This window comes from Pipistrellus hanaki (assembly GCF_964339955.1).
Source record: "Pipistrellus hanaki genome assembly, chromosome: 3".
NCBI classification, from domain to species: Eukaryota; Metazoa; Chordata; class Mammalia; order Chiroptera; family Vespertilionidae; genus Pipistrellus; species Pipistrellus hanaki.
Window position 1 is genome coordinate 142,928,333 of NC_140505.1, and position 24,638 is coordinate 142,952,970.

Genomic DNA, 24,638 nt, shown 5'->3' on the forward strand with positions numbered 1-24,638 from the left:
TATTGACTTGTTTACTATTTGTCTCCCCCACAGAACCAGTTCTCTAAGAATGGTTCATCATTGCTATATTCCAGTGCCTCGAACAGAACCTGGCATGCAGTAGATGCTCAATGTTGTATTTATTAAATGAGTGAAGTTAAATGGAACAAACATATGCTGTCCATCCCTAGTGTGGGGCGTGCAGGTGGCAGACAATCAATGATTCTCTCTCATCACTGATGTTTCTATCTCTCCCTCTCACTTCCTCTCTTAAACGAATAAAAACACATTATTTAAAACATCCACTTAACATTGCCAGTTGTCAGAAAGCAGGCTGAAAAATGATGGCAAAACTTGGTGAGACACCAACTCTTGGGAGGGAAAATCCACAGTACCTGTTAAGCCAAAATTTTATTACTACAGAACTTTTCTCTGCCTCATTACAGCCTCAATCTTTTCCAACTTTAATTTCCATAGTTTTATCACTTCAATCGTTCCCTTTGCATTTCTTTCAGGCTCATTCTTCACCTCTTCATCATGTAAATTCATTTTCTATACATTGTTTTCCCTTAAGCACAGTTTTGTCCTCCATCAATATTCCACATTCCTTTTACACTAAGGTTCAAGTAGTTAAGACCCAATTACACTCCCATAAAGGACTGACCTGTTATATGATACCTGTGTTATTTTTCCAGAGCTTTTATTAAAGCTTTTATTATTCAGTATAATACCTCTCCTGTTCTTTCTACAATAGTTCCTTCTCCCCTTCCCTAAAAGTCTTAAGAATTGTAAGCGGATTACCTTTTCAACACTTTCTTTTTCCTCTTGTGTGAGAAGTCATCCAAAATAGAAGTGGTGTGCTTGTAGCCGGCTATGATTTTCAACACCTGCTTAGCCTTTTCCAGAGGCTCTCCCTGAGTGTCCCTGGAGTGGGTCCCTGGTTTATTCTCGTTGTTCTCTAGGCGAATGTGTCGCTATTGGGAACGTCCTTCACAAAAATCCACCTGACATCAAAGCGACCCTTCCATTTGTCCTGGGACCACACACCTGCACATGTGTTATAGCCCACAGCAGATTTCATTTCCGCAATGCCACCGAAGTGCCCACTGCCGCTGACACTGAAAAGTAAGTAAACAGGGCCTTTCCCGTTCGTGGAGCGATAAGCAGCATCCAGTCTCGTGTTACCATGCTCTGTGCTGCACCAGGTATTATAATTAAGGGAAAGGTGGATTTCGTCCTCAGAGTAGCTCTTACTGATGAAAACCCAGCCATGTTTCAGATTCCAGCCCAAATCCTTAGGGTTATAGTTATTAATGGTCTGTAGCTTCTCCAACACCGGGTGAGGCTCTGAAGGAGTAGATCCAGATCCAGCCTGAGACTGTCCTCCTCCCTTACCATCCACCCCATTATGGCCAAACCCACCGCCACGGTTCCGAGGCGCTACCCAGCGGGTTGGCTGAGCTGCCTGTTGTTGGACGGAGAGCTGGGCAGGCTGTGGTGGAGGTGGGGGCAATGGCTGTGTCTGATGCTTGAGCCACTGGTGGGCTCTTGTTAGCCTGTTGACCAACAGGCTGGGGAGACCCCTGGGCTGGCTGCTGACCTATATTCCAAACCAAAGCCTGTGAGGACTCTTGTTATCCCAAGTTCCAATATCCATGTTATGCTTTATCAGGGGTGGTGGAAGACTTGACCCTGCAATGCCATTCTTTGTCTTCAGCTTAGGTTGCTGTTAGCAGGCTTGCTAGCAATATCAGCCCAAGAGGCTGGTTTTGGAGGAGCAATGGTCGCTGGAGGCAAACTATTAGAAGCCACAATGTTACTAGTAATGGACCCACTACCAACAGCAGAGCCTACAGCTTTTGGAACATTGCTTGCAACTTCTGTGCTACTGAGCTTCAGTGCTGCCATCCCTTGGTCTATAGTATTCATGCCAGGAGCTTTATTGAGGGTCTCACTGGCGAAAGCAGACTGTCCATCAATCATGGCTCCACCTAAGGAGCTAGGTGCATAAGCATAATTACTACTATATCCAGAGCTCCGAGTAAACTGTCCCTGAGAACTGCTATTTCCCCAAGCTGAGAAGTCAGTACCACTGGGAAAGAAATTAAAACCATGCTGACCAAGAAACGGAGTGCTACCAAGGGCTCCTGGTTGTCCAAACATTGCATCTGGTAGGAAGTGAGGCTCTCCGTTGGTCAGTTGTCCCTAAGAAGTTAGATAGGGCGTGGCTGTGTCACCCCCCGCAGCTTCACCCAAAGAATAGGAGAAGCCAATAGAGGAACTGTAGTAACTGGGTAGGTACCATGTTTCCCCAAAAATAAGACATCCTCCGAAAATAAGACCTATTTACAGGTTTCCTTCTGAGTGAAATATAAGGCATCCCCCCGAAAATAAGGCCCCCCCCCTAGGCTAAACATGAGAGATTTGGTCCACTGATTCTGAAAGAAATGGAGTCACAACAAATTCACCAGGAAATTCAGGAATTGGATTGTTATGATAATGTTCCAGAAGATGATGACATGATTGTCATTGAATAAATGAGTAAATTCTTGATACTGTAGGATTCACAGTTTGTCTGGTTTGTGTTGACAACTACAGTACTACCGTACCATATACAGGTAATAAATTTCCTTTATTTTCATTTAACAATAAATGTGTACCGTATTCTTCTTCATGGAAAAATAAGACATCCCCTGAAAATAAGACCTAGCGCATCTTTGGGAGCAAAAATTAATATAAGACACTGTCTTATTTTCGGGGAAACGGGGTAGAAATCTGGCATGGCAGTATATGCATTATTGGGCCTTGCCTGAGGACTCAACTAAGGTTCAAAATCATCATCATTTAATCCATCCTTTTGAGGTACGGATCCATTTTGTACTTTGTTTCCTTGATCTTCGGGGGTCTGCTCCCGGAGGCTGCTGGCCGACATGGCTCTCGCATCCTCGCGGGCGGCGGCGGTGGGCTCTCCTCAGAGCCATGAGCCCCAGTGGCGGGAGCAAGCGGCATGGCAGCGGCTTTTGTCCCTGACACTCTGGGCCTCAGCGGACACTTATTTTGATTTTTAGATTCAATTGTTGATAAACATGTATTGCCATTTTATGGTTCATGTTTTAAAATCTTTTTCTTAAAGAATACCCTTTAACATTTTATGTAATACTGGCTCAGTGGTGATGAAATCCTTTAGCTTTTTCTTGACCGGGAAGCTCTTTTTCTGGCCTTCAATTCTAAATGATAGCTTTGCTGGGTAGAGTAATCTTAGTCATAGGTTCATGCTATTCATCACTTTGAATATTTCTTGCCACTCCCTTTTGGCCTGCAAAGTTTCTGTTAAAAAATAAGCTGACAGTCATATGGGTACTCCCTTGTAGGTAACTAACTGCATTTCTCTTGCTGCTTTTAAGATGTTCTCTTTGTCTTTAACCTTTGGCATTTTAATTATGATGTGTCTTGGTGTGGGCCTCTTTAGATTTATCTTGTTTGGGACTCTGTGTGCTTCCTGGACTTGTATGCCTATTTCTCTTATCAGATATGAAAAGTTTTCTGTCATTTTTTCAAATAGGTTTTCCATTTCTTTCACCTTCTTTTCTCCTTCCAGGACCCTCATGTTGTGAATGTTGTACATTTGAAGTTGCCCCAGAGGCTTCTTACACTATCTTTATATTTTTTAATTCTTTTTAATTTTTACTGTTCTGATTGGGTGTTTTTTGTTTGTTTGTTTGTTTTGCTTCCTCCTATTCCAGCATCCTCTACTCTGTTGTTGATTTCCTGTAAATTATTCTTCTTTCAGTTACTGTATACTTCATTTATGGCTGGTTCTTTTTTATGGTTCCTAAGTCCTTTTTCATGCTGTTGAAGTTCTCAATAAGTCCCTTGAAGTTCTCAGTAAGTTCATTGAGCATCTCTAGAACCATTGTTTTGAACTCTGTATCTGATAGTTTACTCGATTCCATTTCATTTAGTTCTTTTTCTGGAGATTTCTCCTGTTTTTTTGTGTTTTTTTTTCATTTGCAATATGTGTTTTTTCCTCCACATTGTGGCTACTCTGTGTTTGTTTCTGTGTATTAGGTAGAACTTCTATGTCTCCTGGACTTGGCAGAGTGGCCTTGTGTAGTAGGTGTCCTGTAGGGCCTAGTGGTGCAACCTCCCCAGTCACCCAAGGTGGGTGTTTCAGGAGTGCCCTGTGTGGGCTGTGTGCACTGACCTGTTGTAGTTGAGCCATGATTGTTGTTGGCATCACTGAGGAGGGTTGATTCCCAAGATAATTGGCTGTGAGGACCAGCTGCTACTACTATAGTAAAAGAGCTGCTGTGCAGGAGTTGACCCTAGGGAGCAGGATTTCCATGGGGCTTTGGTGTTCACGGAGTCCACCCCTTGAGTGTGTCGCTCGTGGAGGTGATGGGGTTGTAATTGAGCATGGTCTAAAGCTGTCCACCAGGTCCACTGCTACTGGGGCCTCCGGGGAGGTGCAAAGTCAACCACTGCCTGTGCCCTGGCTGGGGCCACCCAGCACCAGCTACTGAGTGATCTATAGATGGCTGCTTGGAGGTGCCCAGGAGATGCCAGGCTGCGAACCAAGGTAGGCTGTGGCTAGTGCTGGGCCTGTGGCCACTTAGTGAGAGGTACAGAACACATGGAGGCCAGCTGCTGCTTGTTTCAGAGATTTTAGGAAAGTTCCAAGCATGAGGCAAGAGAGGTGAGTTGTATAGAAAAGCCACTGGAATGGCTTCGGTGAGCCTGCAAGTTGGGTGCAGACAGGGTCTCGGAATCTTGAGGGTGGGGCAAACAGGTTGATAGAGACTCAGATATGGTGCCCACCTCTCAGCCCTGTGATGGGAAGGGTTCGGCAAAGGAACAATGGCCTCTGCCAGCACTTCTGTCCTGAAGAAAGCTGTCCCTCCCTGCCCGCACCCCCCAATTCTTGCCCTAGTGCCAGACAATTTAGTTCCTTCCTGTATACCCCCGGTTCCTTTCAAGTTGCTGCTCAATGCTGGAGCTCATAGGGAGTGAGTCCAAGTCTGTGCATGGCCCTTTAAGGAGAAATGCCTGGGACTCCTGCTCTCCTCTGTCTCTCTCAGCCTGATTCCCACAGGTTTTTCAGCCTAAAGCTATGGGGACTTCTCCTGGACTGGAACCCTGGGCGGAGGGGCCGGTGGGGTGAGATGATGCTTCTCGGGGGGGGACCTCCACAGCCAAGAAATTTCTCCCAATTACACAACACCAATGGCCCTGTGCCCTGCCCCTCCTCCCAGTCTCAGTGTGGCTTTTTCTTTAATTCTTTAGGACTTTCATTCACCTAGATTTCAGGTGGTTCTGAATGATGGTTGTTCTGAAGATGAGTTGTTTGTTTTTTTAAATATATTTTTATTGATTTCAGAGAGGAAGGGAGAGGGAGAGGGAGATAGAAACATCAATGATAAGAATCATTGATTGGCTGCCTCCTGCATGCCCCACACTGGGGATTTAGCCTACAACCAGGGCATGTGCCCTGACTGGGAATCAAATCATGACCTCCTGGTTCATAGGTCATTGCTTAACCACTGAGCCATGCCAGCTGGGCGATTACTTGTATTTTTTTTAAATTTTTTTTTTTTTATTATTGATTTAAGAGAGGAAAGGAGAGGAAGAGAGAGATAGAAATATTAATGATGAGAGGGAATCATTGATTGGCTGCCTCCTGCACGCCCCACCCTGAGGACTTAACCCACAACCCAGGCATGTGTCCTTGACCGGAATCGAACCTGGGACCCTTGAGTCTGCAGACTGACGCTCTATACATACACTGAGCCAAACTGGCTAGGGTGATTAGTTGTATTTTTGATGTGGTTGTGGGATGATTCTAGCACCATGTTTACCTACATTGCCATCTTACCTGAAGGCCCAAGATGTCTTTCTAAATTAATTTTGCTCAGCTTTAGAAACTTGGTAATTCTGAATCTCTGACTCTATCCCTCAAGAAAACTCCCCACCAACCTCTTTCCCCATCCATTAACGGTAACCAGAATGTTGGCACATTATTTTACAGGCTCTTTGGGTGGCCCATGGACCATGGAAAACATCCTGTGACTACCCTGGGATCAACCAACAGACAAGAATCATGGGACCACTGACCTCATCCTCATTCCCAAGCTCCACACCCACCCCGAGGCCCCTGCACAAGCCATCCCCAAGAACCCCTTAGAGAGCTTGGCTTCTCTTTTCTGGTAACTCCATTTAGCACGAGTTCTTTTCAGTAAACTCTATCTGCTTGACTTGTACTGAGTTCAGTGCTCATTTTTAGGACGTTGATACTCAAGGACCTGGCATTAAGGTCTGGTAACATTACTATGTGGGAATCAAGGGCCCAGAAGGCGGGAGTGGAGTGTGTATGTTGGGAGAAACTGCTGAGTAAAGCAAACTGTGAGGCTATGGCAGAGACTCACTGTAAAATCCATTCCAGTTTTTGGAATTCTGAAACGAAAATAGGGCTTTTTCCTTCAACACCTCAGTTGGATGATTTCATCTAACTTCTCTCTTGTAAAGGGGGACAAATTGGTGGCCAGCCCAGTTTTGCCTTAGGACACTTGGCCAACAAGGATGAAAAGGATAGATGAAGTTGTTGTGATAGGACTTCTAGTCCTTGAGGGCACTCCAGACCAACGAGATCGTAATCTGGGGTCCTGGCAGATCTCTTCCTAGTTTCTTCCACTGACTGTTCTGTGTAGGAACCTGAGCCACTTGCTGGAAGCCTACCTACCTTGATTAATATGAATTAATTACTGCTCCCCCCCCCCATTCTAAGGTATTATATTTATTTCTATCACATTTGTTTGCATATATTTTTATGGTACTAAGCAGATTTATTTTTTCTCCTTCATCTTCTTCCCTGTTAAGACCACCCCAAAATTCTACAAGTAAAGTTAAGGGGTTACATACTTTTTTCTTTTTTAGTATATTTTTTATTGATTTTAGAAAGGGAGAGGAATAGAGAGACAGAAACATCAATGATAAAAGAGGATCATTGATCAGCTGCCTCCTGCACATCCCTTAGCCAGAATTGAACCTTGGACCCTTCAGCCCGCAGGCCGATGCTCTATCCACTTAGCCAAACTGGCTAGGGCAGGGGTTACATACTTTAAAAATCTGATTAAGGGGTGGGAAAAAGAATAATCACTATACATTTCTCTAATGGACAACTCCACCACAGACCTCAAAGTGAGAACTGCTCATGTTCTAGTCTAGAAACTATAAACACTGGATTTTCTTCTTTTTTTGCCTTTGAGATTCTAGACAGACCTACGGAGAAAAGAACTCAAAATATATTTGCCCCCCACCTCTCACTAAAATCCTCCCCACCCCCAAGTTACACACCCAAACTGGACAGTCACAACTTATCCACTAAAATGCTTCATTACCCCAAGCTAAAAATAAAAAGTCTTAAAAAAAACTTGCCTTAATTTTGTCTCAAATTAATTTGTTTCCCTCAAATTGGTTAAAAATAAAAATCATAAAACTTGCCATCTACGATTCCTCTGGGCATTGGAAATCAGTCCTCAAAGCTTCAGACAAGAAGCATGAGAAAATAAGCCTGGCCCTGGCCAAGTAGCTCATTTGGAGCATCTTCTGGACGCACCAGCGTTGGGGGTTCAGTTGAGTCAGGGTACACGCAAGGATCCATGAATGAGTGCATGGATGGATGGAGCAACAAATTGATATTTCTCTCTCCCTCTAAAATAAATAAAATAAAATAAAATAAAATAAAATAAAATAAAATAAAATAAAATAAATAAAATAAATAAAATAAAATAAAATAAAATAAAATAAAATAAAATAAAATAAATTTTTTTTTTTTAAAGAGAATAAGCCTGCTGAAACCGGTTTGGCTCAGTGGCTAGAGTGTCGGCCTGCGGATTGAAAGGTCCCAGGTTCGATTCTGGTCAAGGGCATGTACCTTGGCTGTGGGCACATCCCCAGTAGCGGGTGTGCAAGAGGCAGCTGATCAATGTTTCTCTCTCATCGATGTTTCTAGCTTTCTATCCCCCTCTTTCCTTTCTGTAAAAAATCAATAAAATATATTAAAAAAAAAAAGAATTAAAGAAAAAAAAAAAAAGACAATAAGCTTGGCCCTGCCTGGTTTGGCTCAGTGGATAGAGTGGGGGCCTGCTGAATGAAGGGTCCCGGGTTCAAATTCAGTCAAGGGCACATGCCCGGGTTGTGGGCTCAATCCCCAGTAAGGGGTGTGCAGGAGGCAGCTGGTCAATGATTCTCTCTCATCATTGATCTTTCTTATCTCTCTCTCCCTCTCCCTTCCTCTCTGAAATCAATTGAGCCCGCAACCTGGGCATGTGTCCCTGACCAGAATCGAACCCATGACTCTTTACTCCTCAGGTCGATGCTCTATCCACTGAGCTAAAGTGGCCAGGGCAATAAAAAAAATACTTTAAAAAAAAGAAAAGAAAGAAAATAAGCCTGAAAAAGAGAAACCTATACCACCTGGAAGTTGGCCTACATTCCATAATAAAACCTTCCTGCTCAAGTACACAACCCCCCCATTACCATTAGTAAAGTAAATATTACCATACTCAAGTTACCCAAAACCAGGACACAGCCAACCTCCCGGACTCTACCCCACCACCGGCTGCCTGCGTGTGGCCTTGCACGCTGGGACACCGCTCCAGCCTCTAGCCTCCACACCTAAGCACATTTCTGTAAAACTACTCCTGACGCCAGCAACTCCTTCCTTCCAGCATCCCATCCCATTCTCCTGACCCCACCCCAAAGCTTCTCCTCTCCAGCTCGGCTTCTCTAGCTGGTCTGTCTACTCAGCTGCTTATTTGCCTGAGGCAGATTTTCCTCACCTTTAAATTCCTCCACATTGAGAAATTCTGGACTTCCTCTGCTGTTTTATTTATTTATTTAGAGTGTGTGTGTGTGTGTGTGTGTGTGTGTGTGTGTCTCCCCTCCCCTCTTCAAGGTACTTCCTTTTTTTCCTTTCTTCCTCCCTTCCTCCCATCCTCCCTCCCTTCTTCCCCTCTTTCTCAAAAGCCTTCGTTATACCTGCTTGCTTGTTTCCTTCCTTTCTTTTCTTTTCTTCTTCTTCTTTTTTTTTTAATATTTATTAAGCTCTTTAATAATGTGCACACAGATTTTAGAAAAGGAAGTGTTTTATATTTAGATATCTTTAATTTGTATTTTTTTATGCTGACTTTAAAAACTGTCATCTTTTTTCAAGAGGTTTATAACTTGTGTATAGTAAACCAGAAAATGTTTACTGACCCTGTTATTGTCAAACATCTCAAAGATGAGGAAGAAGAAATTCAACATGGGAATATTTTAGGCAACATGCCCCCAAAATTCAGCAAAGTAAAATCAATGAAGTAATTTTAAAATTTGATTCTCCAATTAAATTAGCTCCATTTATTTATACCATTCTCAAAAGATTTCCGACATATACTCTAAATAGCTCTTAGTGCTTCACCTGTCATTAGTAAAACCCTAAAGTCCAGACTTGCATGCACTACAGCATGTAGCTGGTACCTTTTCTGGAAGCAAATTCAGTAATAAAGTATCTGTTAATAAAACTTCTCTTTTCTTTCTTTCCTCAGTCACAGAGTCCTGCCTTTGTGCGGCTTTGTTGTCTGCGGTGAATCACTGATTGGACAAATGCCAGCAGGTCCTTAAAATCCCCAGGGATGGGCCGGTGGCATTTTCCCCGCACACCGGGAGACCGCTCCTAATTGCATCAGGGCTCACGTACCCGCATGGAAAATACTTGTGGCCTGTCAAGCGTGGGGTTAATTGGTTTCAGGTTACATCTCCGGGGGGCAGAGTCCTCAGGCACATGCAGCCCCGGGTACAAGTGCCCCAACCAACTGGACTCCAGGAGGAGGGGCAACTCCTTCTACCTCACCCTTTCATACGCCGCTCCGTCTCCCGTCAGGGCGAACGGAGGAAATCTCAGATGACACGTTTTCAAACCCAATTAATTGTTCATTAGTATCTAGGAGTGGCAGATAGATGGTGCTTCCCCTTTCATGGCAGGTCAAAGATGAAATTTGATTATGCTTTGAAGGATGTGGCTTGCCGCTTGACATTCCTTGCTGTGTCTTTATCAGTGTTGCGTTGCCCAGAGCAGCCTCCGTGCCCGTATTTAACCAAGGGAGGCACCCTTGTCTGCCTCCAGAGACTGGAGCTGGCGCTGCAGGGAGTCACACCCGCTCTGCACGATGAAGAAGCAGCGCAAGACGGAGGCAGCACCGACCTGTGAGCTAAGTAAGTAACTCCACAGCCGGGGACGTTGCCCAGCGGAGCCCACCTAGAAGGGCACGAGGATGGCCTCAGCCATGTCGTTTTTCTAGTTGCAGCAGAGGCTCCCAAAGGAAAGGCTCTGGTCTGGAGAGACTTTCCGAAAGTCCCCAGGTGTGCTACAGAGAGATCCTCAGGACTAACTTGTGCATTTTCTTTCCTCTCCAGGAGAAAGTCTGTGTGCAAACCAGCCTGTACCAGATAACTGACGATGCTCAGCCCAGTTTTCAGTCCCTGCGTTTTCTGCTTTGTACTTTATTTGGATTTTTCTTTTGTCCACTCACCCTCCTTCTTCTCTCCTGTTGGACTCGACTTTTACAACTAGTAACATTTTCTCCCAGCAGTTGTAATGGGAGGGATTTTTGCTTTACCTCTCTAGGCTTATGAGTTGGTTAAATAAGCTGGGTTTTCTTTGATATAAGAGGGAGGGGAGGGTGTCTACGAATGTTTCTATAGCTCCGAACAAGGAGAAAATTAGGGTGGGTTGTCAGACCATTTGTTTTCTCCCCTCTGTCGCACCACTGGTCTGACTGCCATCTTCCGAGAAAGATTATAGAGTGAGGGTTCAGGCTGTGGGGCTGGAGTGGGGTCACTTTGGGGTAGGTGGAGATAAATCTCGGGGCAAGAAGCGAGGCAGACGGGTAGAATGGAGAGAAAGGATTCATTACCAAGGCTGGCGAGTAAGGCACCTGTGATGCGGTCGAACTGGTTGCACTGGCTGATGTTTCGCAGTTCCTCTCAGGTGTGGGGTGCTCCTGATAGGGCACAGATACTATGATGAGGCTCTGGGGGCGAGAGGACATGGTCTTTGCAGGTGGCTATACTTTATAGGGTGGAGCTGCACTTTATAGGGCGCGCCAGGTCTCCGGAAGAAACTGGCTGGTTGTCAGTAGCTAACGTGAGGCCACAGCGGGCTATTGCACAAAACTTACCTGTCTGCTGGGTGGGAGCCTCCAAACGTACCCTCTGGGGGCTGGACCGCTCTGGGGCGCAGCTCCGCCCACACCGTTTGGGCCCCGCCCCCACCGCTTGGGCTCCGCCCCCAGCCTGACCTCGGGGTGGGCGGGGCCTCGGGAGCCGCAGTCCCGTTGCCACGCGCGCACGCCGCTACCGGGAAGACGGAGAGTCCAGCCAATGGGAATGTGCGGCTGCCGCCCCGTCGGCCAATGGCGGGGCGTGTAGCAGTCGGGCTGCCTGGCGCTGGCTCCAGGACTATGGAGCCCCGGGCGCGGGGACGGCTTGTCAGGTGGCCGCGGAGCTGGTAAGGCGAAGGGCAGGCGAGGTCAGGGGTCAAGCGGGCGCTCCGTGAGCCCCCGACGGGCCGGGCCGGAGGGCGGGCGGCTCCGGGGCCGCCGGGGGGAAGGCGCGGGGGTCAGTGCGGGGCCGCGAGGGCCGTGCGCGCCGCGGGGCCTGAGGCGCGGGGTCCAGACGGAGTCGCGGGGTTCCGAGGGAGAAGAGGGCGCCGGGGGTGGGGTTCGGGGAGGGCGGGAGCGAATACCCGGTTCCCGGGGCCTCGCCCCTCCTTGCCGCCCACGGCCCGGGAGGAACGGGCGAGCCCCGGGCGGGACCTGCCCCCGCGCGGGCGCCCGCGGTGGAGGGTGCGGGGCCCCGCTCCAGGCCGCGGAGCAGGCCGCCGGGCCCCGGGGGCGAGGAGGCTCCTTACCTCCAGAGCCGGGGTCCCGCTTCCCACGGGGCTCCCCGCTTCCCCCCCGGGCTCCCCGCTTCCCCCCGGGCTCCCCGCTTCCCCCCCGGGCTCCCCGCTTCCACACCAGTTCGTTTTGTGCGACTTACAAAGAGCGCCCTCCTGGCGGGCCTGGCCAGGCCACTGCGCCCTGGCATGGACGGGCTGTCGGTGCCATTATTTTTTTATTTATTTTTAAAATTTATTGATTTTTTACAGAGAGGAAGGGAGAGAAATAGTGAGCCAGAAACATCGATCAGCTGCCTCTTGCACACCCCCCATCGGGGATGCGCCCGCAACCAAGGCACATGCCCTTGACCGGAATCGAACCCGGGACCTTTCAGTCCGCAGGCAGACGCTCTATCCACTGAGCCAAACCGGTCTCGGCAGTCGGTGCCATTATTGCCGTCCGCTGTTGGGCTTCCCAGGAACCCGATTTCAAAGCTGACGCCCACTTTCTGTTCTGTCGCCTTTGGGTTGCCCTTCCCTTCTGGTTTCCCCAATTCCCTGCCTCCTCCATCGGACACCCGGTGTGTCCAGGAGCATCGCCGGGGGAAGGCTGAGGACCGGGCTGGAGTGTTGTGCGCGTGAAAAGAAGATACTCAGAGGAGGGGTAGGGGATGGAAGGGACGCGGCCTCTCTGCAGGGTGGGAGGAAAGCAGCGGATCCTAAAGGAGGGCCGGGGCCGAGGCCGAGGCCGCCGCCGCCGCCGCGCTGCTGGCCGGTGTGCAGCGAGCGCGGGTGAGGCCGGCCCGCTGCGGGCCCCTGACTCCCGTGGAATCTAAGACCTGCCACCGCCCGTCTAAGGCGTCAGTTGCTTAGCCTCTTTGTTCTTGTTTCCGCATACTTAGGTGGGGGTGGGTCGTGTCAGTTTGGTGGAGGTGTTGGTGAGGATTAAACGAGTTAATGCACACGAAGTGCTTAGAACTGTTTTTGGCACGTGGGAGTGTTGTTGTTTGTAAGAGAACATTCATTGGATAAGTTACAGAGGGAGAAAAAGCAGTTCCTAGAAGAAACGGGGTTAGGAAACAAGCTTAGGAGGTAATGGTCACACATCTGGGGATGGGGGTGGGGGAGAGGAGAGGGAAAGGAAGGTGGGCTCCTGGTAGGGAGAGCCTGGGTTTGTGTTTTGTTTTTGTTTTTACTATTCCCCACATGTGCCTTCTTTCCCCTTCAAAAGTCCAGACTTAACGGATCTGACCTCATTACTTAACCTTTGCCCTTAACCCTGTTAGCCTATTGCCTTTACTGTTGATCTGAGTATATAGGATAAATTACCGGTTAACTAGAGGCTTTCTGCCAGGTGTTTATCTTACCATTAACTAAGGTTAGAAGCTATCACTAGACTAGGTCTGTGTGTGATAAGCTGCGTTGGGTAAATGAAACCTGAGACATTATTTGTAGTTTTTTCATTGAATAGCATTGCATTAGGAGAGGTTCCACAGTGTCATGGTTAGCACTCTGGACTCTGAATAGCATTGCATTGACAGCCTTGGGGCCTTGGCACAGTTTATTTTGGATCCAATACCCAAAAGGCCAGGATTGCAGCATAACCTGATTCCTCATGTTTCTGGCATGGCCAAGTCGGGACTGGGGAGGGGAATTTCTGGGCAGCCTGGCAGCACTTCTCGTTAACGAATAGGGAAGTGTGGTGTGAATCTAATGCTATTCCGCTGTTAGGAAATAGCAGTGCTCCTTGGATTACTCTGAGCTACTAAGCAGCTTTGGTTTAGTTTTAACTCAGTGAAGTGAAAGTGAGAGGTCAGACTAGTATCCACAAAGCAATAGGCTTTCTGTTGGACTTGTAGTGCTACGAGTTTGTGTGGGTGCTGTGGAATCAAAGACATCTTTATTCCCTGTCTCCTCACCACGTTCCTAAATACAAATGTGAGATGACAGAGTTAAGCCTTTTCTATGAGCTTCCAAGTCCCTCTCAAATTCTCTTTGTGAGGCTCTAATCATTAGAGTCTAATGGAAGGTTGTCTTGTCTTCCAGTTCTCCTCTTCTAGGAAGCTGCTGTTTATGCATGTAGCCTTACTGGAAACTAGTGCAAAATGAGAAACTTTGAATTTACAAAAAAGAACATCACTTACTCCAGCAGTATGCTGGCCTGGTTTGGCTAAAATGCAGGCGTTATAAGTTTAGTTAGTTAGCTTTGCAATACTAAACTTAGACAGTTTAGTATTCCTTAGGGTTGAATGTTCGATGTTGGAGGAGTGAGAGTGGACGACATTGTCTTTGTAAAATCCCTTTATTTGTACTTGAATAAGGAGGAAAAGGAGTAATATCTTTAAAGAGTTGAGTGTTTGAGGTTGAAAGGGGAGCCTTTTGCCTCAATATTGTCATCTTTATTATCTGAGTCTCTGTGGTTTGAATAAAATATTTTGGAAAAGAAGGCTGGTAGCATTTGAATGTGTAGAATATAAGGAGTTAGAAGACCTAGACCCTTGTCTCACTCATTGTATGCCGTTTATTTTTTAAATAATTTAACACACATATTTAGAACAATTAACAGTTATTGACCCCTGGAGACAAAAAAAAAAGAGCCCTTACAGGTACCATCAGGAATATCGTTGGTCAAATAAAACAATATATGTGTATATAGGCTATATTTATTTATTTACTTATTTGTTAAAAATAGTTTTAAATGGGTTTTAGAGAGAGGGAAAGGGAGGGGGAGAGAGATTTATAACAGGTTGCCTCCTGCATGCCTCCTTCTAGTGATGAGCCTGAAAGCGGAAACCAAGCCAACGGGTGCACAGGCTGATGCCCAATGCCTGAGCCATACCCGCCAGGGCATATACCGGTAAGCTATGTTTTAATAAAATTAGAATCCTATATAATAAAAGGCTAATATGCAAATCGACCAGTGGAAAGACCAGTACCTATGATGTACACTGACCACCATGGGGCAGATCCTCAACACAGGAGCTGCTCCCTGGTGGTAGTGTGCTCCCTAGGGGGAGCACCTCTCAGCCAGAAGCCGGGCTCATGGCTGGTGAGCCCAGGGGCGTTGGCGAGAGTCTCTGCTGCGTCTGTGGCAGCGCTAAGGATGTCTGACTGCGGTTTAGGTCCACTCCCCCACCCCCACCCGGATGCACGAATTTTGTGTACCGGGCCTCTAGTAGAATATTAAAGAGTTGGCAAGAGTGATAAAAATATATTTATTGTCTATTCCTCTTCCACTTTTAATTTAAGGTCAGAGTAACATATTTTTTAGTGTAAGAACCAGTTTTCAGTGAAGACAAATTGGGAAGTTAAGGTTTTCAGTCTTTTTGCCTATTGCTACCCTGTTTCCCCGAAAATAAGACAGTGTCTTATATTAATTTTTTCTCCCAAAGTTGCGCTAGGTCTTATTTTCAGGGGATGTCTTATCTTTCCATGCGCTAGGTCTTATTTTCGGAGGATGTCTTATTTTCGGGGAAGCACGGTAGTAGGTAATTTTGTATGGGTTTACTTTGTTTTAGCCCCACTTATAGCTGATAAGCAAGTGTATGTTAAAACTCCAAGGTAATGCCCGGCTGGCATGGCCCAGTGGTTGAACGTCTACCTGTGAACCAGGAAGTCATGGTTTGATTCCCAGTCAGGGTACATGCCAGGGTTGCAGGCTTGATCCCCAGTGGCGGCTGTGCAGAAGGCAGCTGGTCAGTGATTCTTTCTCATCATTGATGTTTCTATCTCTCTCACCCTCTCCCTTCCTCTCTGAAATCAATACAAATATATTAAAAACAAACAAACAGAAAAAAACTCCAAGGTAGTGAACGAAACCTACAAGTTAAAATTTTAACAGGTTCCAAAGAGCAAAAAGAGGCATGTATCAGGTTGGGGAATCTTGTATGTATTGTCTGTCTTTACACATAAATTTTCTTTGCTTTAAGAAAACAAACATTGAGGAAAATATTGACTTAAAATTGACAAGTCCAGTCTACATCAGAGGGGCCAATACTGTCACTGGAATAAATGAATTGAATGTAATCTAATGATAAGCATGTTTCATATTTGCCAGAGAAAAAATTACTTAAGCAAGTATGAGGGCAAAACATTTTTTCCCTGAGGCTAGAAGTAGGTGGAGACTGATTTATAGACTTTCCTATTTCAGTATGAAAGGGGTCTTTGAAATTGTTCTCAGAACCTGGAGTTGTGTTCCAGGAGAGCTGTGTGCAGCCAGGGGCCAGGCCGCCCCCAGAGGGAAACGCACTGCTGTACATTCTGGTTAGGAGATCAGAGGAAGCTCACACCCTGTGAGCCGGGAGGAGCAAAGAGAAGCTTAGTCTCCAGAAGTAAGATTTTAGTGAGCCGTAAGCACTAAAGAAGTAAAAGTAGTGAAGTTAAAGCAGTCAGGAAGCTGATTAAGCCTCAGAGCACTGAGCAGATAAAGTTAAGAGTTCTATTCTGAAGCCTCTGGTTGGTGAGTGATATTTTTGTCTAAAACGTCCTTCTTGACAGCTTGGCCAAATTTCTCCCAACTGCTATCGTCTTTCACACCCAAGCAGCTGGTGTCATTATCGGCTGTTCTCTTTTTCCCCGATCGTAACTCCCTCTTTCCTTTTGCTAATTAGTTTTCTCTTTCTTTATCAGTAGATGTTCTCAATGTTAGGTTTTTCTTTCAACTCTAAAACAGAGTCTCTCAAGTCTAGCTTAGGTGAGACACTGTAAACTTTATATTGAGTTGAAATTGTGGTTCTCTGATAGACTAAGCAAGCAAGATTAACACTATGGCACACAAAATCAGTAAAATGAAGAACAGTCTAAGCTGGTATTTTTGTTTTTAAAATAGATTTTTATTGATTTTTAAAGAGAGGAAGGGAGAGAGATAAATAGAAACTAATAAGAGGGAATCATTGATCTACTACCTTCTGTACCCCCTCCCCGCCCCTTCCCCCACTCCCACACACACACACTGGGAATCAGCCTGCAACCAGGGCATGTGCCCTGACCGGGAATCAAACCGTGAGCTCCTGGCTCACTGGCCAACTCTTAACCACCTAGCCACACTGGCTGGGCTAAGCTGGTATTTCAGTGGCCATTGTGCCAGGGAGAGCGAGACACGCACACACCGATGCCCTGATGCGCATGAAGCACATTGTACAATAGCAGCACTGTTTGAACTTTATGAACTGGGCATGCTTGTGTGGCTTTCGGTGGAAAACAGTCTGACCCTACTCACTCAGGTAGAGAGGAATGGAGTTCCTAGGCCTTTTTCTTAAACTAATACTAGAGGGGCTTTCACTATCAGGAAGTAGATGAATCAGTCTTCAACCCTTTTTCCCATTTTACATCAAAATCATTTTCACAAGAGAAGAATAGGATACACTTATCCAAATTAAATAATTTCAGACTTACATCCTCAAGAATACTTTAGAAATTCACATTGCTTTTCTAAGCTCCTTCCCCTCAACCCCAGCGGGGGACACACTGAGTTTTGGAACTAATTAGATGAATGCCCAGATGGAAAAGACTCAGAAAATGGTGCGTCTGTATTGACCCGGAATGGACGAACAAGGGCAGAAATACCCTCAAAAAGTAGCCAGTGATCTTCCTTGTTAAAACACACAGGGTTCAGAAAACAATGAGCTTTGTTCGAACCACTTGAGTATTTCAGAGTTTTGTTGACTCTCATCCAGGGGTAGGAACTCACCTTCATAAAGAACATCTTGTGCAGCCTAGGTCTTAGATCGATAGTAATGGTTTTGTGGGAATATCCAGTACTTTAGACTTAAAATAGAACTTTCGGGAAAAGGGATTTTAGAAGGATCTGAGAATCTTTACATTTTCTTCAGGACACAAAATGAATTTTAAAAGGTCATAACTGCTTGTTTTGTTTTTTTTGTTTTGTTTTGTTTTTTATATATTATTGATTTTGTACAGAGAGGAAGGGAGAGAGATAGAGAGTTAGAAACATCGATGAGAGAGAGTCATCGATCAGCTGCCTCTTGCACACCCCCTACTGGGGATATGCCCTCAACCAAGGTACATGCCCTTGACCGGAATCGAACCCGGGACCCTTCAGTCCCCAAGCCGACGCTCTATCCATTGAGCCAAACCAGTCTCGGCCATAACTGCTTGTTAATGCCTAAAACCCTTGGGTATTACTTTTTAAAGCCTTCATCTGTGCCTCTGGCTATTTACTTTGTCACCAGCATGTCCTGGCACTGAATCTTGTCTGAGAAAAGCCCTTCAAACTTCCCTGTTCACAGTTATTTAATCAGTTGCTTCCATGCAAACAGTTTTTTGTTTGCTTCTATGACATTTATTTTCCTTCTTCAGTGATTTTCAACTTTTTTCATCTCATGGCATACATAAACTAATTACTAAAATTCTGTGGCAAACCAAAAAATATATATATATATTTTTGCCAATCTTACCAAAAATTTGATTAATTCTGGGCACCTATTGTGTTGGCTATTGTCATTTTTTTTTTTTTTTTTTGACAATCTAAGGGAAAAGAAGTCATTGCCCCCAACTAAATCATTAGGTATTGCTTTTTTAAAAATTCTCACCCAAGGATTAAGGATATTTTTTCCATTGATTTTTAGAGAATGGAAGGGGGATGGGGAGGGAACATCAATGTGAAAGAGATGTATGGAATGGTTGTCTCCCACACAGGCCCCTACCAGGGATGGGCATGGATCCCCAGACAGGCCTCTGGTGCACAGGCAAGTGTTCTAAACACCGAGCCTGCCAGCCAGCGCTCAGGAATTCCTTTTTTTTTTTTTTTTTTTTTTTAGGTATTGCATTTAAAAAAAAATTATTGTGGCACACCAATTGAAAATTGCTTTCCTAATGCTCCTTTTGATGTTGTTTATGTATAGGAAGGGAGAAAAAAAGGGAGGAAGAATTAGAGGATTGTTAAAAAAACCAAAACACTCCTCTAAACCTTACAGATTTAGGGAGACCTTTGCAGTTTTGAATACAGTTCTAAAATCAGTGAAATAGTTTTGAGTGCCTTTGCCCTCTACAGGGGAATTTTACAAGATAAAAGTATTTCAAATTCAAAAAAATTTTTTTAACCATACGGGAAAAAGTTTAAGTTAATGTTTATACATGTATTTTAATATTTATTTCTTGGCGATTTTTAAATAGATTTGGGTTATTCAGAGTGTTCTTTCAGCTCTAGCTGGTTTGGCTCAGTGGATAGAGCATTGGCCTCTGGACTGAAGGGTCCCAGGTTTGATTCTGGTCAAGTGCATGTACCATGGTTGTGGGCATAGCTGCATTTGGGGGTGTGCAGTAGGCAGCTGATTGATGTTTCTCATCGATGTTTCTAACTCTATCCCTCTATCTTCCTCTCTGTTAAAAAAAAAAAAAAAATCAATAAAATATATATTTAAAAAACCCAAAGTGTTCTTCCAGAGTTCTTGTAAATGTTAAGAAACACAGAATTTCTTAAAAATATATTTATATTGATTTCAGAGAGGGAGATGAGAAACATCAACAATGAGTGAGAATCATTGATTGGCTGCCTCCTCCTGGCCCCCTACTGGGGATTGAGCCTGAAACCCGGGCATGTACCAAGATCGGGAATTGAATCCAGGACCCTTTAGTCCCCAGGCCTACGCTCTAACCACTGTGCCAAACCGACTAGGACAGTGGTCGGCAAACTCATTAGTCAACAGAGCCAAATATCAACAGTATAACGGTTGAAATTTCTTTTGAGAGCCCAATTTTTTAAACTTAAACTTCTTCTAATGTCACTTCTTCAAAATAGACTATCCCAGGCTGTGGTATTTTGTGGAAGAGCCACACCCAAGGGGCCAAAGAACTGCATGTGGCTCTCGAGCCGCAGTTTGCTGACCATGGGACTAGAGTAACACAGAATTATTGTTAACTAGATATTCAGAATTTATTATAGCTAGTTTGTGTTTTGAGGAGATAACTATTCATTTTGATATAATTTCAAATTTACAGAAAAGTTTCAAAATAGTATCAGGGAATAAATGACTTCAAGATAACATGGTAAAAGTGTAAGAGTAATGATAGTTGTGGTAACCAGCAGGTACCTTGGGAGAACATGAAGGAGGGCCATTTAACCCAAATTAAGGTCAGGAAATGCTTTCCTAAGGATTTGGCTTCTGAAACTCCATGATCATCATTTCCCAGCATGGCTGTGTGGCTCTAAGACGGAGTGATAGTAAGTTAAACTGAAGGCAATGTATGCCAGCCAAGTGGAGGGCTGCAGATCTCCATTATTCATTTGAGAAGCTTTCTCAGTTGGTTAGAGTGTCTTCCCAATAGGCTGTGGGTCCAGACCCTGGTCAGGTATATACATTGTATAAATAAGTGGAACAACAAGTATATGTCCCTCCTCCCATCCCTCCCTCCCTTTCTCCCTTCCTTTTTCTCCAAAATCTGTCAATCATATCAGAGAGAGTCCCTAAAGTATTTGTTAAGAAGTGAATCCAGCCCAACCAGTGTGGCTCAGTGGTTGAGCATTGACCAATGAACCAGGTTACAATTCAATTCCGGTCAGGGCACATGCCTGAGTTGTGGGCTTGATCCCCAGAATGAGGCATGCAGGAGGCAGCCTATAATGATTCTCTCTCATCATGGATGTTTCTATCTTTCTCTTCCTCTCCTTTCCTCTCTGAAATCAATAAAAATATTTTTTTTTTTTTAAATGAATCCAGAGAGCAGTGGGTGGTTGAGACCAAATACTTGACTGAACCCAGATTCAGTAAAGGCAATGCAGACCTGCCTGGGAGAGCATGACAGAAAAGAATGGGGGGCGGGGGGGTGGCGGGGAAGGGGGAGGAAGTGGATCAAAGGAGGAATCTAAGACTCACAGATGTTAGTGACGCACTTTAAGTCACCTGGTTCAACAGGTCTGTTCTAAAGCCATGATTTTCCTCTTTCCCCTACTTGGGAGCAAGGAGACAATTATTCCATTCAAGTCTCAGACTGGAGAGGCTGGAGGCTGGATTGAACCATCTGGAGTACCCTGATGGAATGAAAATACGTTTTGAACTTTAAAATGTTTCAAGAAAATCACTTGAAATCCAGATACTGGAATCTGTCCCCCTTTTAATGTTTATTCCTTGTTTTCTTGAGATTTTTAAACATATGTGCATTACATTTTTTTAAATCTTTTTCTTAGATCTACATTATTAGAAAAACTTGAAATTATGATTTTAGTTATTTGTTATTCATTTATTCAAGTTTGAGGTATTTCATAGGTGTTTTTTGCTAAATAAGCAATCTTTACTTCAACCTGTAAAAAAAGAAAGTGAATCCAATCATTTGCCACAGCATAGATGGAACTAGAGGGTATTAGGCTCAGTGAAATAAGTCAATCAGAGAAAGACAAGTACCATATGATTTCACTTATGTGTGGAATCTAAAGAACAAACAAAATTGAAACAAATTCATAGATACAGAGAACAGACTGACAGCTATTAGAAGGGAGTCTTAATAGCTGGGTGAAGGGATTAAGAAATACAAATTGGTAGTTACAAAATAGTCATGGAGATAATGTCACGTACAGCACAGGGAATATAGTCAGTATTGCAGTAACTACGCTTGGTGCCAGGTGGGTGCTGGAGATGCCAGGGGGAATGCTTTGTACAGTATATGATTGTCTAACCACTGTGCTGCACATCTGAAACCAATACAAAATATATGGAAAGCAAACTAATTGAAAAAAAGAAGCAAATTCATATTATCTTTATATATATTTTAAAAAATAAATAATACAGAAATGCACACGGTAAAACAATTTTTAAAGAAGAAAATGGTATGTGGTGTGTATTCATTGAGAGGTCTGCCTTTTACCTAATCTCATTTGGGCTCCCCTACTTCTTCGTCTTAGGGACGGCATTACCAGTTTTTGACTTACTGTCCTTTGGGGATAGTATATATGTGTACACCTGTGTATTCTTTTTATTTTCCTACACAAATGATAGCATACTGTTCTGTAAGTTTGTTTCTTTACTTGACATCATATGTTGGAGATTATTTCCTACCTATATCTGTAGATCTGCTTTATTTATAATAGCTGATGGCATTCCATCGTATGAATGTTCATAGTTTATTTAATCAGTCCTCTGCTAATATCTTGGTTGTTTTTTTGATATTGCAGTCTTTTGATACTACAAATAATGCTATGAGAAATATGCACATACTTTCTTATATGAGCGTATAGGATGTATTCTTAGAAGTAGAATTGTTGAGTCAAAGGATATGTAGACTTAATGACATTTGGACAGAAAATGTAATTTTATTAGCATTTTAATACTGTAAAACAGTCTTACAACTTTTGATAAGGAATAAGATAAAATAGTTATATTACACTTAATCATTTTTCTGTTGTTGATTGCTGTTTAATAAGGTGAATCTTACTGGCTTTAATAAGAGAAAGTGATACTTTATGGTTGGAGTGATCTAGAGTATCAAAGCATATTAATCATAATTATCAAAGTATTGCTGAGTTGATTCTGGTTGCTTAAATCTCAACTTCGTGTTTTCCTTAATGTAACTGAGTGACTGAAAATGGCCTGTAGTATGGCCTGAGCAAGCAAAACTACCTTAATGTTAATTTACAGCTTCCGTATGTATCTTAAACTTGCATGGAGGCTCAAAAACTGTGCAGCACGCCACACATAACTGGCCCTCTCTGTTCCCTCTCCTAGTTATGTTCTATATGCACTACAAAGAGTGAAGCTTGTGGTTTGTTAATGAAAAGTTTTAATGAGAAAGTTGGAATCTAGAATCAGTTCTCTCCTGGAATAATACATTCCTGAGATTTCAGAGAGAAGATTAGACTTCTTATATATTAATGGCTTTATATGTATTTAGTATAGGAATAATCAATTAGAATAGTGATATTTATTAAATTTTTTTTATCATGAAATATTTCTGTCTAGTTATTCTTTATCACTTCTGCAGACTACAGGCTTGGGGAAAACACTCTGTCTCAGTAGTTTGCCTTTTATTGTGAGAGTACGCTATGAAAGCTGGGAACAGGAAACAAGGAAGGACTTGGGATAAAAGATCAACAGGAGAGAGCGGAGGTGAGGCTGCTTTGGCTCTCCAGGAAAGTGAGCCCAGGCCGGGCTGTGCCACTCACTGGAGAGTTGGAGAAAAGGGGACCTTGGAGACGGGTTCAGGGGATTAGCTTGGGAAGAGCAGCTGCTGCCCATTGTGTCTCTGGTTGTAAGTCTTGTAGGGTCCTTTGGAATTTAGGAGATGCATGCCTATGGGGGAAGAAAAAGGGAAGGGAAAGGTGCCCGAGTGCTCCTGGGAGGGGGTGTGCCTCAATTCATTTAAATATACGTTAAGTAGTCTATTTTGGGTTGGAATCTTCCTCAAATGTATAAAAATACTTCTGTGTCTTCTTAAATAGGATATCATGCATCACTACAAAAATAATCTAATTTAATCAGTTCTTGGTGAGTAGGCCACAGTTAAGAAATTTGATATACAAATAATATATTAATTATCCTATATAATAAAAGACTAATATGCAAATTGTTCCCTTGGGAGCTCCAGACTGGGAGTTTGATTGCTCACTATGATATGTGCTGACCACCAGAGGGTGGCATGGAACATGGTGGATGACAAACAGTGGTGGCTGGGGCGCTGAGGGAGTGAGGGAAGGAGGAGTGGGGAGGCTAAAGGCAGGGAATTTGATCGGCCCTGATCCCTGGCCAGGACTACCCTGTGCACTATTTTGTGCACTGGGCCTCTAGTATAATTAAGAATAAGATAATTATTATTCTTTTAAAAAATTATTTATTTTTAAATATATTGATTTTTTTTCCCCCCTCCTTTCCATTTTTTAAATTAAGGTAGTACATGTGTACATATCTTACCATTGCCCCCTTGTTGATTTTTTTTTTTTTTTTTTTTTTTTTACACAGAGGAAGGGAGAGGGACAGAGAGTTAGAAACATTGATGAGAAAGAAACATCGATCAGCTGCCTCCTGCACTGGGGGGTGTGCCCGCAACCAAGGTACATGCTCTTGACTGGAATCAAACCTGGGTTTCTTCAGTTCGCAGGCCTACGTTCTGTGCACTGAGCCAAACCTGTTAGGGCAATTATTATTCTTAATAATAATGTTCTCAGAGCTAATGGAAGTATAAGGAAGAGCTCTTTGCCTCAGATCAAATGGCCCAAAACCTTTTTCTATAACAGCCTTAATCCCAGATTGGATTTGTGGTTTCTAATTCATTGTGGGCTAGGAAACCTGATTACCTGGCTTTTTAGAATTAGAAGAAAAAGGCTCTGTACTGTGATAGGAAGCAAGTGGTTATTGCTACTCTGAGTTTTCAGGTGTCAGTCCCATTTGGTGAGGAGCTATGGTACTGGCTGACAGAGGGCTTGGGATCTCTTGCCTGGTGTTGAGCCAGCTGGTGGCTCAAGACCTGATAGAAGGAATATGGCTGGTCTTACATTATAACAAAATACCTGATATTGGTTACTGCAGAGATGAACATTGTTTTCCAAATTAGTCAGTGGTGGTATGTTTTATACCTCAGAAAATATTAATAGATGAAACCTAAGACCCCCTTTGGGTCTGAATCCTGTAATTCTATAAGATAGGTATAATACAGAATATGCTGGTAGATAGATGGTCTAAAACAGAAAGTCGAGGACTGTTCAGTTGGGAGGAATGAAGGAACATAAGTGGAAAAGACAACTTAAACAGTAAAAGACAGCTAAGGGGAGTCTTCAGACCTTCTTCAGGAGAGTTATTAT

At 44.0% G+C, this 24,638-nt stretch overlaps 2 protein-coding genes across 4 annotated transcripts in view; one reads left to right on the forward strand and one right to left on the reverse strand.

The window, feature by feature from the left end:
* Nucleotides 1–776: 776 nt before the first annotated feature.
* On the reverse strand, nt 777–1,636 carry LOC311619729 (YTH domain-containing family protein 2-like; the record flags this gene model as incomplete). The annotated part of the gene is given in 3 exon segments (XM_084878266.1): nt 777–955; nt 958–1,535; nt 1,593–1,636. Coding segments are annotated over 3 exon segments (801 nt in total).
* A 9,728-nt stretch (nt 1,637–11,364) lies between these two features.
* The window catches only part of SLC11A2 (solute carrier family 11 member 2), a 48,422-nt gene continuing 35,148 nt past the window's right edge, over nt 11,365–24,638 (forward strand). For all 3 annotated transcript variants that reach the window (XR_014794466.1, XR_014794467.1, XM_084877426.1), the window contains exon 1: nt 11,365–11,524. The gene's annotated coding sequence lies outside the window, so the exon portion shown is untranslated. The remainder of the gene's footprint in view (nt 11,525–24,638) is intronic.